General features: G+C 39.6%; 1 protein-coding gene across 2 annotated transcripts in view; it reads right to left on the reverse strand.

The window, feature by feature from the left end:
* PPARG (peroxisome proliferator activated receptor gamma) overlaps positions 1–13278 on the reverse strand; it is a 121194-nt gene that overhangs the window by 6747 nt on the left and 101169 nt on the right. For both annotated transcript variants that reach the window (XM_011370553.2, XM_023536854.1), the window contains one exon: positions 12666–13116. In XM_011370553.2, the coding sequence (XP_011368855.1) occupies positions 12666–13116 (451 nt within the window). The remainder of the gene's footprint in view (positions 1–12665; positions 13117–13278) is intronic.

Consider the following 13278-nt stretch of genomic DNA (forward strand, 5'->3'; position numbering starts at 1 on the left):
CTTTCTCACAGTTGCTATGCAATAACAAACACCCCTGACACTTCAAGGAAAACCAGGTCCTGGATTGGTGCTTTTGGTTTAATGATTGCTGATCCTCCCCCTGAACAAATGTTCCAGATTTCAAAGGCCCATGGCAGTGCTAACGCATGCACATGGGAAGTTGGCAGCACTTTGTGTCAAGACAGGTGTTAAATGTGGCTCCTCCACGGGCCGGGACCGCACACTCTTGTGTAGAACTCTCTGCTCATTGGGGTACTGGCCCTTTAGAGTCCTTTCTCCTTCCTTCTTCCTCTTGAGCAGCATCAGTGGGGTCAAAACTTCTGCTGAAGAGATTACATTAATCTAGTAGGTTTCATTTATCATGACAGTTCTAACCAAACCCTAAAACGCAGCTGCTAAGGCTTGCTGCAAACACTTGGATTTAGTGCAATATAATGGAACTGGCCCCTCTAGAAGTTGGGAAGGATCTGGTTTGGATTTTTGAACCCCACTTTGGCAAGTTACTTTTTATGATGTGATAAATGAAATTTGGCTGAAGGGCTGAAATTTTGTGGTCACTGATTTATACTTTCTCTAGTGACAAGTTAGATCATTTACAGATCTGTCCCACTGTCCTTCTTACTGAGCCTCAGTCAGGGCAAAAGGGAGTGCAGTACAGTGGAAAAAATAGTATATTTTACTTCTAGGTCTTTCACTAACCAGCTCTGTGACCTCGGGCAAGCTCACTGGGCCTTGATTTTCTCCTCTATAAATGAAAAGGATTGGACTAGATAGATGAACCGTAAGATCTGAATTCAAAAGTTCTAAACTTTATTCTTATTTGTGAGTCCCTTTACATAATTCACATAATTAAACTAGAAAAATAAACTAAAAATCTAATTAGAAAAGTGTACTAACAAGCTTACACATTAAATTTAGGACACTTAGCTTATTTAAAAAGCAAAAAAGCTCCCTCTGGTCTTAAGGAATCTCTAGGGTCAAGGGCATTTGTCAGGGTTGCCCCTCGCCCTGTACCCTCCAATCAGCAACTAGGCCTTTCCAGTTCCCTTCTCCTATCTTTCTCTTTCCATTTTCCTTCTACTCACACTCACACCCTTACTGAGCTCAGCTAGGTATCACAAATGCGTCATAGAAATCTGTCTATTAGCTCAGTGCCTGCTAAAATATCATTCGCAGCATGCCTGTCTGAGATCCTCTCCCTGCACCTTGCTGACTGTTAAGAGTTGAGGTCTAGAATAGGATCAGGGTCAAGTGACCCCCCTTTACTAGCGTAGGCTGCTTAGAAGGCCCTTTTGGGAAAGTGTGGGTTGACTCACATACTCCAGGACACAACACTTAAGGAAGCTGGAGTCAATTACTGGTTCCTTCTCCCCAGGCTCCAAAGAATTGGGAAAGAAACCTTTCTGGTCTCCATTCACACAGTGCTGGAATTGATTAGACAGCATGTTGATTATGGGGAAATCTACAAAGATTCCATCTTATCTAGATCTGGTTCCCTTAAGTGGACAGCTTATCTGAAGCAGATTCAAATTCTCTTGACTCTCCTGGGATCTGCCCACCTGGGCCAGGCATTTCCCTAGCACAGATTTTTCTCAGGCGGCATCTTAGTTAGGGAACCAAATGCCCATAGTGGAATCTTCTGAAGGACAGGCAGAATAACCAAAGTAGATGGTTCTGTCTCTGTTGTAGGAGCTACTGTCATGGCTTTTCTAATCTCTCCCTATTGGCTTTCTGATAGACACTAATAATCTGAAAAGGACTGTACCCAGGGCATTTAGAAAAAAGAAGTCTGATAGCTGGGCAGCTGTATGATCCACAGGCAGTGAAAGACCTAGTTCAGGTATGGGTGAAAACTGAAGAGGAGGGAGGCCCCCTTAGCGAACTTGGCCCTTGGTAGGCTCACTTCTTTTTACACTTCCTCTCCAGTTTCCTTTATTCCATTGTTTCTTAAGTTCACAGATGTGTTAAAAAGAGCAGTGGATCTAGAAACTGAAGACTTGATTTGAGTCCTGTCTCTCCTCCACTTAGTTTCCTTGTCTCTGTGGACAAATCATCTAATCTTCCTGGGTTTTGACTTAATTTTTAAGACAATAGTATTTCTTTCCTAAAGTAATGGTGAGAATGAGTTAGGTAAAGGAACTTTATAAGATATTACTGTTTTGTGTGTGTGTGTGTGTGTGTGTGTTCAAATAACGGTGATTTCAATAGGGATGAATCAGGAGTGTAAGCAGGGATGGGGGTGGCGTATTCACTGTTGGAAAATGCAAGGTTTTTGAGTTGTTGTTGGTAAGAGCATAAATTTAGGAGCAAGAAAATAATTCCTGTTGCAGACGCATGTTTGGGGGTTTGGACAAGGTCCCATTCATGTAGTTGACTGTTAAGAGTTGAGGTCTAGAATAGGATCAGGGTCAAGTGACTCCCCTAAGCAAGACAGTTTAGGAACGATAACAAAACAAAGCAGCCCTGGTTCCCAAATTCACTTCTTCCTGGAAGAGATAGTGTTAGGAATTCTTTGATACTTTTCTGATCTAACCATCAAAATCGTGGTAAGCATGAAGCAAAACTGTGAATTCAGCTAAGTTTATCTTTGGGAAACTCTGGGATGGCCTTTAGCAATTCCCTCCCACCATCCTACCTTTAGGAATAAATAATTTAAGAAAGTTTCACACGTGTTCTTCTTTCTATATTTAAATTTGAACTGGAGCTTGATTGAATGCAGTGATTCTCAACAGGCTATACAATGAAATCATCTGGGGAGATTAAAAACACACCAAGTAACACCTGGGTCCCATCTTTAGCGATTCCGATTTACTTGACCTGGGGTATGACCTTCGATACTTCTACAAGCTCCCAGGTGATTCTAATGTACAGCCAAGAGGAAGCACTACTGCTTTAGTGAGAAACAGTTGGAATCCCAGCCTTAAAACTTACCTGCTGGGTAATCTTGGGCAAGTTCCTTAACCTCTCTGTACCTCAGTTTCCTCATTTAAAAAATGGAGACATAACCGTAATCCAACTTACAGTGTTGTTGAGAGAATTAAATGAACTAATAGATGGAAAGCGCTTAGAGCAGTGTCTGACACATAGAGAGTGAGCTCTTTCTATTTATAATAGCATAACTCACCTCTTTTCCCTTTCTCCCTTTCTTCTCTCATTTCTCTGATCCTTCTGGGTCCTCTTTATATCTCTGCTATTCTTTCTCCCTCAGTTGCTTCCTTCTTCTCAGCCATTCCTCCTGCACGTCTCCCCACCCCCTTTCCACTCCTGGATGGCACCTTGTTGGGGATCTGGTATTAGAAATCCCAGCAAGGCCAGTTTAAATTAATCAGAAGCCTGAGCAATAAATGATTTTAAGAGAATGTAGTTGACTGCTGCTATCAGAGAAAAGGAACAACATAACTTAGAGATCTTGAAAATGCTTTACCAAACAGGCAGAGATCATCTGTAACGAGGACATTTTGCCATCAACACACACGTTACTGGTAGAGTCCCTTCACTCTGAAGTTAGTTAACATTCTAACATTTCCCCATTTAAACAATAGTTTAATAAATGCTTTCTCTGTCTCTGTCCAAATGGTAACATCTCTTCACAACATTGACACATATGATTTGGTTATGATGGTGGAGGGGGTTGACCATGAAACCAAACCCAGGCAATATTTTCTTTTATCTGTCCACTAAGCGATTCCGTACCAACTCCCCTCATCTCAAACGCTCAACTACCACCTCCAAAAGGCCCCCTCCCAAACTACAACAAAGAACACGAAAACATCTAGTAACCAAGTGGGTAGCACTTTCCCCTTTGCTACGTCAAAGCTCGCTTCATTGTTCAATGGGTGCCTCTAGAGAATTAAGCTTGGGCTCTGTTTTATTTCCGGGTCTTTAAGAATGGAAATGGGACTTGAGATTTTGGTCCTGCCCTTGGGACACCTTTGTCTTTCCTATCTCCTTTCACCTTGGGGTTAGGGTCTTCTCGTTGTTCTAGTCATCAGAAGTCACCCGATTGAAGTTCAGCCATCATGTCTGCTCCCCTTTTCTGTGACAGGACCAGGAGAGTAGGGTGTTCTTTCCCCAAGCCGCGGCATATAGATAAATTTCTGCTCTTTCTATGTCTAACACTGTCTCTGGTCAGGCCTGGAAATGGGCAGTGGGTGGGAGGCAGAGGAAGGCTGGAGTGGGGGGGAATTTTTTCTTTCCCATCGAGCCTTGAAACACTCATGCTCCCAGATCCAACTACTCTTCCTTGCTTCCTCAACCTCTAGAAACACCAACAGCAAACCAAAGGTAGCCAACAACAAACCAAAAATAAAAAGGGGCCAAGTATCAGTTCTTGGCAATCCTACCCTTTCTTCCTTTCCACTGACCTTAAGGAGAACCCCAAAACAGAGGTGTGATCTCTAATCTCTAACATGACCTCTCAACACATAACGTCCCTCCAAACTGAATCCGAATTCTAGGAGCATGGAACCCACCACACTCCTATCCCCTATCTCCTTCAGGGCAGGTAGAGTTCTCTCCACTTTTCCAGCCCATCCCCCTTTCTTCAGTATCTCTTTCCTTTGGGGTTTTGTTCTCAGTCCACAACTAATCCCCTTAAAGTGATTGCTGATAAAGAGATTATTTGATATCTCCCTAGGGGTATTTATATTGTAATAAGTATTTTAAGAATGGCTATTGGTGGAAATAAGCAATTTGACTGGCAGGAGTGAGTGGAGCTACTTCAAATATTATACAAGGGAAAAGGGAAAATTAGCATTTATTGTGTGCTTAACATGTCTCAGGCATTTTGCCAGAGATTTCACATAATGTTATTTCATTTACTTAGGGCACTGATAAAGAAATTAAAGCTTAAGGAGGTAAATAATTGCCTGAAATCACATATCTAGTTAGGAGTGGAGGGGGCGGGTAATAACACTCAGGGCTGTCCATGGGATCCTGAAGCTTTCCAATGCCCTTCCTGCCTCTTCTGGTCTACTTATTTGTGAAGCTGGCAAGAACCTTGGAAGGCGCCTTCCCTGAGTACGTGACTTCTTCACTGCCTATACTGGCCTCTCTGTTATGAGTGACTCGCACCAGTCCTTGGTTTCATTCTTCCTCACTTGCAGATGATGTTTGAATGTCTTGGTGAATTGTGCCAGTCTGGAAGGCTGCCTGGGGTCACCCAGAGTTTAAACACACATTGTGAGAACCCAAAATGATAAAGTACTCCAAAAAGCGGCCCACTGACTGGCTGACTGAACTTTTTCCAAGAGTGCCGGTGTGGTGACAGAAATGACTCAGCAGTTTGGCTTTCAATCCCATGTCTGTCTCTGAGGTCAAATACAATCTTTTGCTCACTCACTAAGATGATCCTAGCCTACCAGGCTCAGGGTGAGGAGGGGATTTTATTTCTGAAGCAGTCGCAGATAAAGATGTTTCTATAGTCTACAATCAACGAAAGCCTCTATGTGTGTGTGTGTGTGTGTGTGTGTGTGTGTGTGTGTGTGTGTATTTTTAAGTTTCTCAAATGAATCTTGTATATTCCATCTTCACCCTATGCTCCCTCTCCGCCAGCTCTCTGGATTTTAGAATTAGGGTGCCAGCAGAGAACATATACTTTGCCTCTGTTTAAGTCCATGTGGTTATGAAAAGAATGAACTAATGGGACATTTATAGATAACTCAAGTTGAGTCATTATTCAAAGCCATACTGGCCATCTGACAGGGTTTTCCCATTGGTCATGGCAGCATGGTGGGATGAGTAGAAGGGTAGAAGAAAGAGTGTCATAAACTATGTAGAAACAGTAGGTGCTCATTAAATAGTTTTCGATTAATAAATGAATGCTATTACTCTTTGACACAATCACAGCCCAAGATGGGGGATATGAACCATAAGGTAATAACACTCTTAGACTGTCCTGCTTTAAGGCTTAGTCATATGAGAAATCAGATATCCTTGTTTACTCTCAATAACACAAGAAGAGTCAGAGAAATAATTTTCATCACCTAGGCACCAGCCTGAGTCTTGTCCAAAAGAGCTGTATGGATAAGGTAGCTGAGCATTTAACTGGCGTAGGTGAGAAGAAAGTGGCCTACTAGTGTTCGTACTATTTTTAATACCCAAGTTTTAGACTATTTGGGGTTTTGTCTCCTCCCAGTTAACAAGTAAGGATGATACTAACAAAGAACATGTGGGGGCGACTGGACGGTGCAGAATCAGAGGCCCTTTAAGCTGGGGTTTCCTCACGAGAAGTGTAGGCGCATTCAGGCACATACTCTCTGTCTTTGGTTCGAGAGGAATGTTATATTGTCCATTCTAACTTGTAGAAATAGTTCTGCAGTAAAATGGAAAGGTCACACATGAGCTAGTAATATCCCCAAGATTTTGAAGGGCAGTTAAGGGTGGGGAAGAGACACGGAGCTCCTCACACTCCATGCCTGTGGGACCTTAAGTGTTCTGAGAGCTGGAAGGAGGTGTTCTGCTGTTGCAGCTCAACAGGTGTCGTTTCGACTGTTTCTGATGGGCAAGACGAAATTAAGTTACTGGATGATATTTTAACAATTTTAAATTTCTCTCATAAATTTTTCTGCAATCACATCTCTATTAGAACCTGGTATAAGATGGTATCAAACTAAGTATGAATGTATTTACTTAGTTACTCAAAGCTTATCGTCAATTTTTGTGGGGAGCTCTGCAAATAGGGCTATTATTTCCAGGGGTCACACTACTTGCACAAGATTAAGAACACAGCCCCAGTCTCCAGTGTTATCACTAGGCCTCACTCCTCCCCAGGGCAATTTTCAAACCTAGGGTATAATTTTCTTAGATAGGTTAAAATGGTGTCTCAAGAAGGGCTTTGGATATTAGTAAGTAATATGTGGACTATAACCTGGAAATTCTTGATTAAAGTATTAGGAGGCAATATGAAAATAGGTAATTTTGGATAACTCCCAAACAACTCCAAGACCAAGGTAACTAATTGGGATGCTTCCATATTTTAATATACAAAAAGCAGTAGTAGTTAAAGGCTTAAGTTTTAAAGTTAGAGAGACCCAGGTCTGAACCCTGGCTTCATCAATGAGCTCTGTGATCCTGGGCAAGTTGCTTAATCTCCCTAAACTTCTGTTTTTCTGATCTGTAAAATAGGGATAGTAATAGGCTCTGTAGAACTGCAAGAAAGATTAAACAAAGATTATGAATATATGTAAAGTGCTTAGCATACAGTGAAGTAGTCAATAAATGGTAGCTATTATTAATATTTGATTATTATTAATTCGACAAGCATTTATTAAGTATTTATTCTGGACCAAGGGCTGTGCTTTGATTCTATTCTAATATTCCAACAAATTTAAAAGTCTGTATCTACATCTAAACCTGTTATCTATAGCTATACCTATATATATACTGTATAGTAATGACCAAGGGGAAGAAGCAGGGGCCTTAGGTTATTGACCTGATGGGACCAGCAGTTATCCAATATTTGATAGAATAGCAACTCCTCCTTGACCTATAAATGTATAGCTACAAGGACAATTTCCCCTTCTTGTATCCTATTCTCACTGCCCACTCAACAGCAGAAACACACATGTCCACTCCAAGAACAGCTGTCCAAAATTGCTTCGCAGAGAAACAACATGGCTGGGATTGCTGGAAAAAGAAGGAGCTGCTATATAGGTGGTTTGTATAGCCAAGCCAGACTCAAGAGGGTAAACGAGAAGGCTGGATGAGTTGCCATCTGTGGCCATTGTATCAGTATTTATAGCTCCTCTGTCATTAGGATGGTGATGGCAATCTGCCTAGAAAAATATATTGTAAAATCTAGTGAATTTCCTCCCCCATATCTTGGAAGTTTGGGAAGAACTGTAATGGATTCCAAACTGTTTTGAATTAACAAAAAGAGCTTTTTCCTGTTTCAGAGTTCCAGCTGGAACCCTCCTATGTCTTTTCTTCCCCAAACAGCAAATGCTCAAAGGGGCAAAGTGTCCTGGAGCTTGTCAGCTTTACCGAGCTTTACACTTGGCTTTGGTTGCTGGGTAGGTTTTGGGAGTTTGCTAGTGTGGCTGGCATGCTCTTGTGGCGCCAGTTGCAAACATGCCCCTGCTGGAGGCAGTTTTATTACTCTTGACACTACCCATCCAGTCGGTGAAACTAGAGGGAGCAAGGAAAGCTATTACTCAATAGGAATACTGAGGAATAAAGTATGGATTATAGGTCCATCCATACCTTAGAGAATACCATGAAGAGAGTGCCGGTTGCAGACCCCAACACAAATGTGAGGGAGCTGAACACGATCCACTGGCCAGGTAGCAGAGGGCAGGGTGTGTGGCAGACAGGGCACTTGGAAGTGATAGTTAGGATACCTGGGTTTCATTCCTAGTTCCACTGCTCACTGGTTGTTAGATCTTAGACAAATTGCTTAAGTCTATGATCTTTACTTTTCTTTCTATGAAATGAGAAAAATACAGAATTGTCAGGGTCTAATGAAAAAAAGCATATGAAATGCTCTTAAAAAGTACACGATGCTTTCCTTTGTCTAGTTCTAGAATATAAACATTCTTTTAGTCTCATTCTTGCCTCAAGTTTAGAGAAGAAAGAGAGAGAGGAGAAAAAGTTGAGAACTGGGTCATCTTTCTCAGCAACCTTGGTTTGAAAGCTGAGTAAATAGTAGAGAAGTTAAGCACTAGGCCAATCTAAGTACCACATCTCATGGTATCAGCAGTTTCTAGGGTTGAAGTTGAGTGACAGCGATCTTACTACAGCAACTCCAGTTTCCTCAGCAAACACTTGTTGGGTCAAATCGGAAACTTCCTTTTATCTTTTTTTTAGTTTTTTAAAAAATTTTATTTTAATTAGTTTCAAGTATACAGTACATTGGTTGGACATTCATATAGTTTATAAAACGATCCCAATTGCTCCTTCTCTCCTCTGGTTTTCCATCTAGCCAATATATTAATGCTAACTACATTCCTTATGCCATGCTCCCCATCCCTGTTACCACCTATTTTCATCTTAAAAAATCCCCCTTTTGGGTCCTCTGGGGCCCCCCTTTAATATCCTCAGTTCCTTACCACCCCACTTTTACATCATGCTCATCTTCCCATTTCTCCTTCAGTCTAGGGTCACAGTACCTTCGCCAGAATGAAGCTCTTCTGTGATTCTAAGGCTAGCTCAGAATGAGGTCAGCAGATCCATGAAAGCACTACCTGCACCCCGCCCCCCCTCCAATCACTAAAGCTCTCTATAGATTTCAGAATAAACTGCAGAGCAAAAAAAGTGACCAAGTAGAATCAGAAATTAGTTGAGTAGATCAAAACCTCTTGCTTACAAAAATGTTTTCCCTTTCTGGAAAATCTGGTAGAAAAAAAATATAAAACTAATTGAGAAATATATGTTGGATTCTAATAAACTACAATCTGGGATACCGATCTCACCATCTACAGATGACTGGGATTCTTATCTTACTGGAATCCAGTCTTTGGACTGGGAAGGACTTAAGTTATTTTTTTCTCTGACCTGTACCCAATCAGCTTTTCTGAGCAAAGAAGAGAATCAAATTCCTATGTGTTGAACAAACATGGGTTCCCATTTATTCATTCTTATCTACTGCCTGTAAGTTAGACTTCATCTACAAAAGCAAACTTTGATCAAGGAAGGATTTGCTTTTCTTGTTATGGGAACTAGTCAATGGTAAATTTTACTTTTTTAAAGGAAATCTAAAATTATTCACAGGGTTTTCTCATTATAACCACAAATATAAGATTTTAATAATCTATGGCTGGCTGCTATCTTCAGATTTCTTTCACTGTTGTGAGGATCCAATGATTGGTCACCGTGAAGACAGTCTGTGTAAGGCTGAAGGAACTCATTTATACAGCATCTACATTTAAATGGCACCATTTTTAATTTTCATAATTGAAAGCCAAAGCCTGCAATATCTATTAAATTGAATCAAACTATTCACAGAACTTTTTTTTTTTTGCCACTTAATGAAAAATTTAAAGGCCTAATAAATCACTGATTTTTAAATAATAATAGCTTGCAGATTATGAGCAGTAATGGAATTTTTTTCTAGGTAAAACCACACTGTTATCTCATGTGCCCATAAGATATTTCTCCAGTTCAAAAAGCCCAACATTAACATGATTGTTTCTTGTCTAGACCTTTCCTAGTTAAAAACTAAGCAGCTTTGAATGGTTTACTTCAAATGCCTCCCTTAGCATTTGCAGATATATAAACTGGTACAAACTTTATGAAAAACAATCTGGCAATGACATAACGAAAGACTTAAAAGTATTCATAGTCATATACCCAGCAATTCCACTTCTGGTCATTTGGAATAAAAAAATAACCTAAAATTTGAATAGAAATTTATACATAAGAATGTTCACTACAGTAAAATTTGGAACACATTTTTAATAATTTCTTATATTCTTCTCTATAGGTTTTTATGTAAGTTATAAGCAACCTAAATATAAATAGGGAGATAATTTAGTATGTAACGATCCTTTATAAAATGGAATATTTTATAGTCATTAAAAATGGTAGCATATATACATGCTAGTTCATGCTAGGAGAAAAAGGGCTTTGTTAATTCATTTTAATTCTGGGAATAGAGACCTTTACTTTTCGCTTCCACTTTTCTGTACTATTTGATTTATAAAATGACCAAGTATTACTTTTATTTTTAAAAATCAATAAAAAATGTTAAGAAAGAATATGTAATGACATGGAAAAATAATTAAGCAAAAAAAAAAGGAATATAAACATGGTATCTATAGTACACTTAGGAAAAATCTTAGAACATATCAAATGTTAATAATTCTATTTCTATTTTTCATTAAAAATAAAATGTGCTTTAAAATATTAGCTAGTTAAACAATATTAACTTGTTTTCTAATCAGGTTTTTCAAAATTTAATCTTTTTCTCCCAGTGAACCTCAAATAATCTAGAATCTCATTCTTGTTTGCTGAATTAATCACGTATCTGAGAGGATCAAGGGTTAATTTAAGACGTAGATTCGGTCAAGATATTAAAACATGTTGGATAGCATATTTTTGTTATATTAAACATAATACCAAAAAAAGTCATTTTTAAGTGAGTTACAACTTAACACTAAACTTGAGGCTCCAGAGTTAATCTATGCCACATTGTTATCCATTTGCACCCTAGTCATGTAAAGGGCAGTATCAGTATAGATGCTGGAGCCAGACTGCCTCTGTTTATAATCTTGGCTCCATCTTTTGCTAGCTGGGTAACCCTGGCAAGTGACTGACACTTTCAGTGCTTTGTTGTGTCCTTGTTTCCAAAATGGTGCTTATCTCATTGGATCGTGAGAATTAAACGAATGTGTATGAAGTGCTTAGAACATTGCCTGGCATATAGTTAAGTACTTAATAACTGTTTGCTATTATTACTTTTACTAACATACTAAGCACCTGATTTCAGAAGCATTCCATTCTCAAGTAATTGGGCAACAAAGTACTACAGAGTGAATCATGGTTTTTATAATATCCTGAACAGTTGCACACAGCTTACATCTATAGGACCACTATCCCTCCACTGTCACATCAGTTTTCACAAACAGAGGATATTCTGTAAGTACACAAAAAGCTCACCTGAAATGCACTTCAGTTATGAAAACTCGTTGTTAAAAACAATTTTTATAGAGTGATATGACAGTAAAACTTTCTTCTACTCATTGGAAATATGCGAGAGGCCAATGAAAGTAGCATTTGGTATAAAACCTGGCTTTTGGAGTTGGTTAGTCAGATCAGCAGTCCCCCACCTTTTTGGCACCTATGAGCATCTGATGCCTGATGATCTGAGGCGGAGCTGAGGCGGTGATGGTAGCTCTGGGGAGCAGCTGCAAATACAGTCGAAGCTTCGCTCACTTGCCCGCCACTCACTTCCTGCTGTGTAGTGTGATTCCTAACAGGCCACAGACTGGTACCAGTCCGTGGCCCAGGGGTTGGGGACCTCTGAGTTAGATCATGTACTTGCAAGGCCAAAACTAAAATGAATTGCTAAATAACTCAATTTATTGCTCTGCTGTGTGTTCTTTGGTTCAGACTGAATTCTTAATCACAGCCAACCACCTCACAAAAGTACTTTAAGGGAAGCCATCAGAGGAATCGACATGAGAGGGTAGATAGAGGTCAGTAGATATACATTCTTTGATTCCTGATATTGGAAAAGCAATTCAAAGAAGTATCTTACCGATGGTGGGGCAGGAGTACAATTTGACCAAAACCACTAAACGGTGCTTTCTATATGCTAAATGAGCATCATCTTAAGCAAAGTTATACATGTTATTACTTAAACGAAATGAATATTAGATTAGCCTTCTGAAAAGAAGAGAAAAAAGAGAAGAAAAAAGAAAATAAGGAGGAAAAAAAAGGGCATTTGCCTTCCATGTATGAGTTTGATTGGAAAAAATATTATCATGGATAAAAGAAAAGAGCATGGGTTACCCATAGTCTTCAAAGAGCAAATCTACAATATTCTTTCTTGGTATTTTACACACATAGAGACCTTCTCATGGCATTATGCCATTGGCATTTTCTATATGAAAAGTAAGAATAAGGAAAAAAGGAACACAGACAATCACCAAGGAAAGTCAAAAAGTTTTCACCAATTCCACCACCATCCCACCCTCTTTCATGGAAGATCAAAAGATGAATCTTACCTCCACTGAGAATAATGACGGCTATAAATATTGCCAAGTCGCTGTCATCTAATTCCAGTGCATTGAACTTCACAGCAAACTCAAACTTGGGCTCCATAAAGTCACCAAAGGGCTTTCTCAGGCTCTTTAGAAACTCCCTTGTCATGAATCCTTGGCCCTCTGATATGAGAACCCCATCTTTATTCATCAAGGAGGCCAGCATTGTGTAAATGATCTCATGGACGCCATATTTTAGGAGAGTTACTTGGTCATTCAAGTCAAGGTTTACAAAGCCAGGAATACTTTTGGCATATTCTGTGATCTCTTGCACTGCTTCCACTGAGCGAAACTGACACCCCTGAAAAATGCGGATGGCTACCTCTTTGCTCTGCTCCTGCAAGGGGGTGATGTGTTTGAACTTGATTTTATCTTCTCCCATCATTAAGGAATTCATGTCATAGATAACAAATGGCTGCAAATAAAAAGAAAAAGTGGCTGAGTTGGAGATTTCTAATTCACAGTGAATACCATCCCGATTTCTTTATACACATTTGCTTTAATAACTAAAATCTTTAAAGTCAACAACACTTAATAATGATGAAATACTCTTATCTCCTGATTATTTCTCCTCATT

This window comes from Pteropus vampyrus, unplaced genomic scaffold, assembly GCF_000151845.1.
Source record: "Pteropus vampyrus isolate Shadow unplaced genomic scaffold, Pvam_2.0 Scaffold171, whole genome shotgun sequence".
Classification (NCBI taxonomy): domain Eukaryota; kingdom Metazoa; phylum Chordata; class Mammalia; order Chiroptera; family Pteropodidae; genus Pteropus; species Pteropus vampyrus.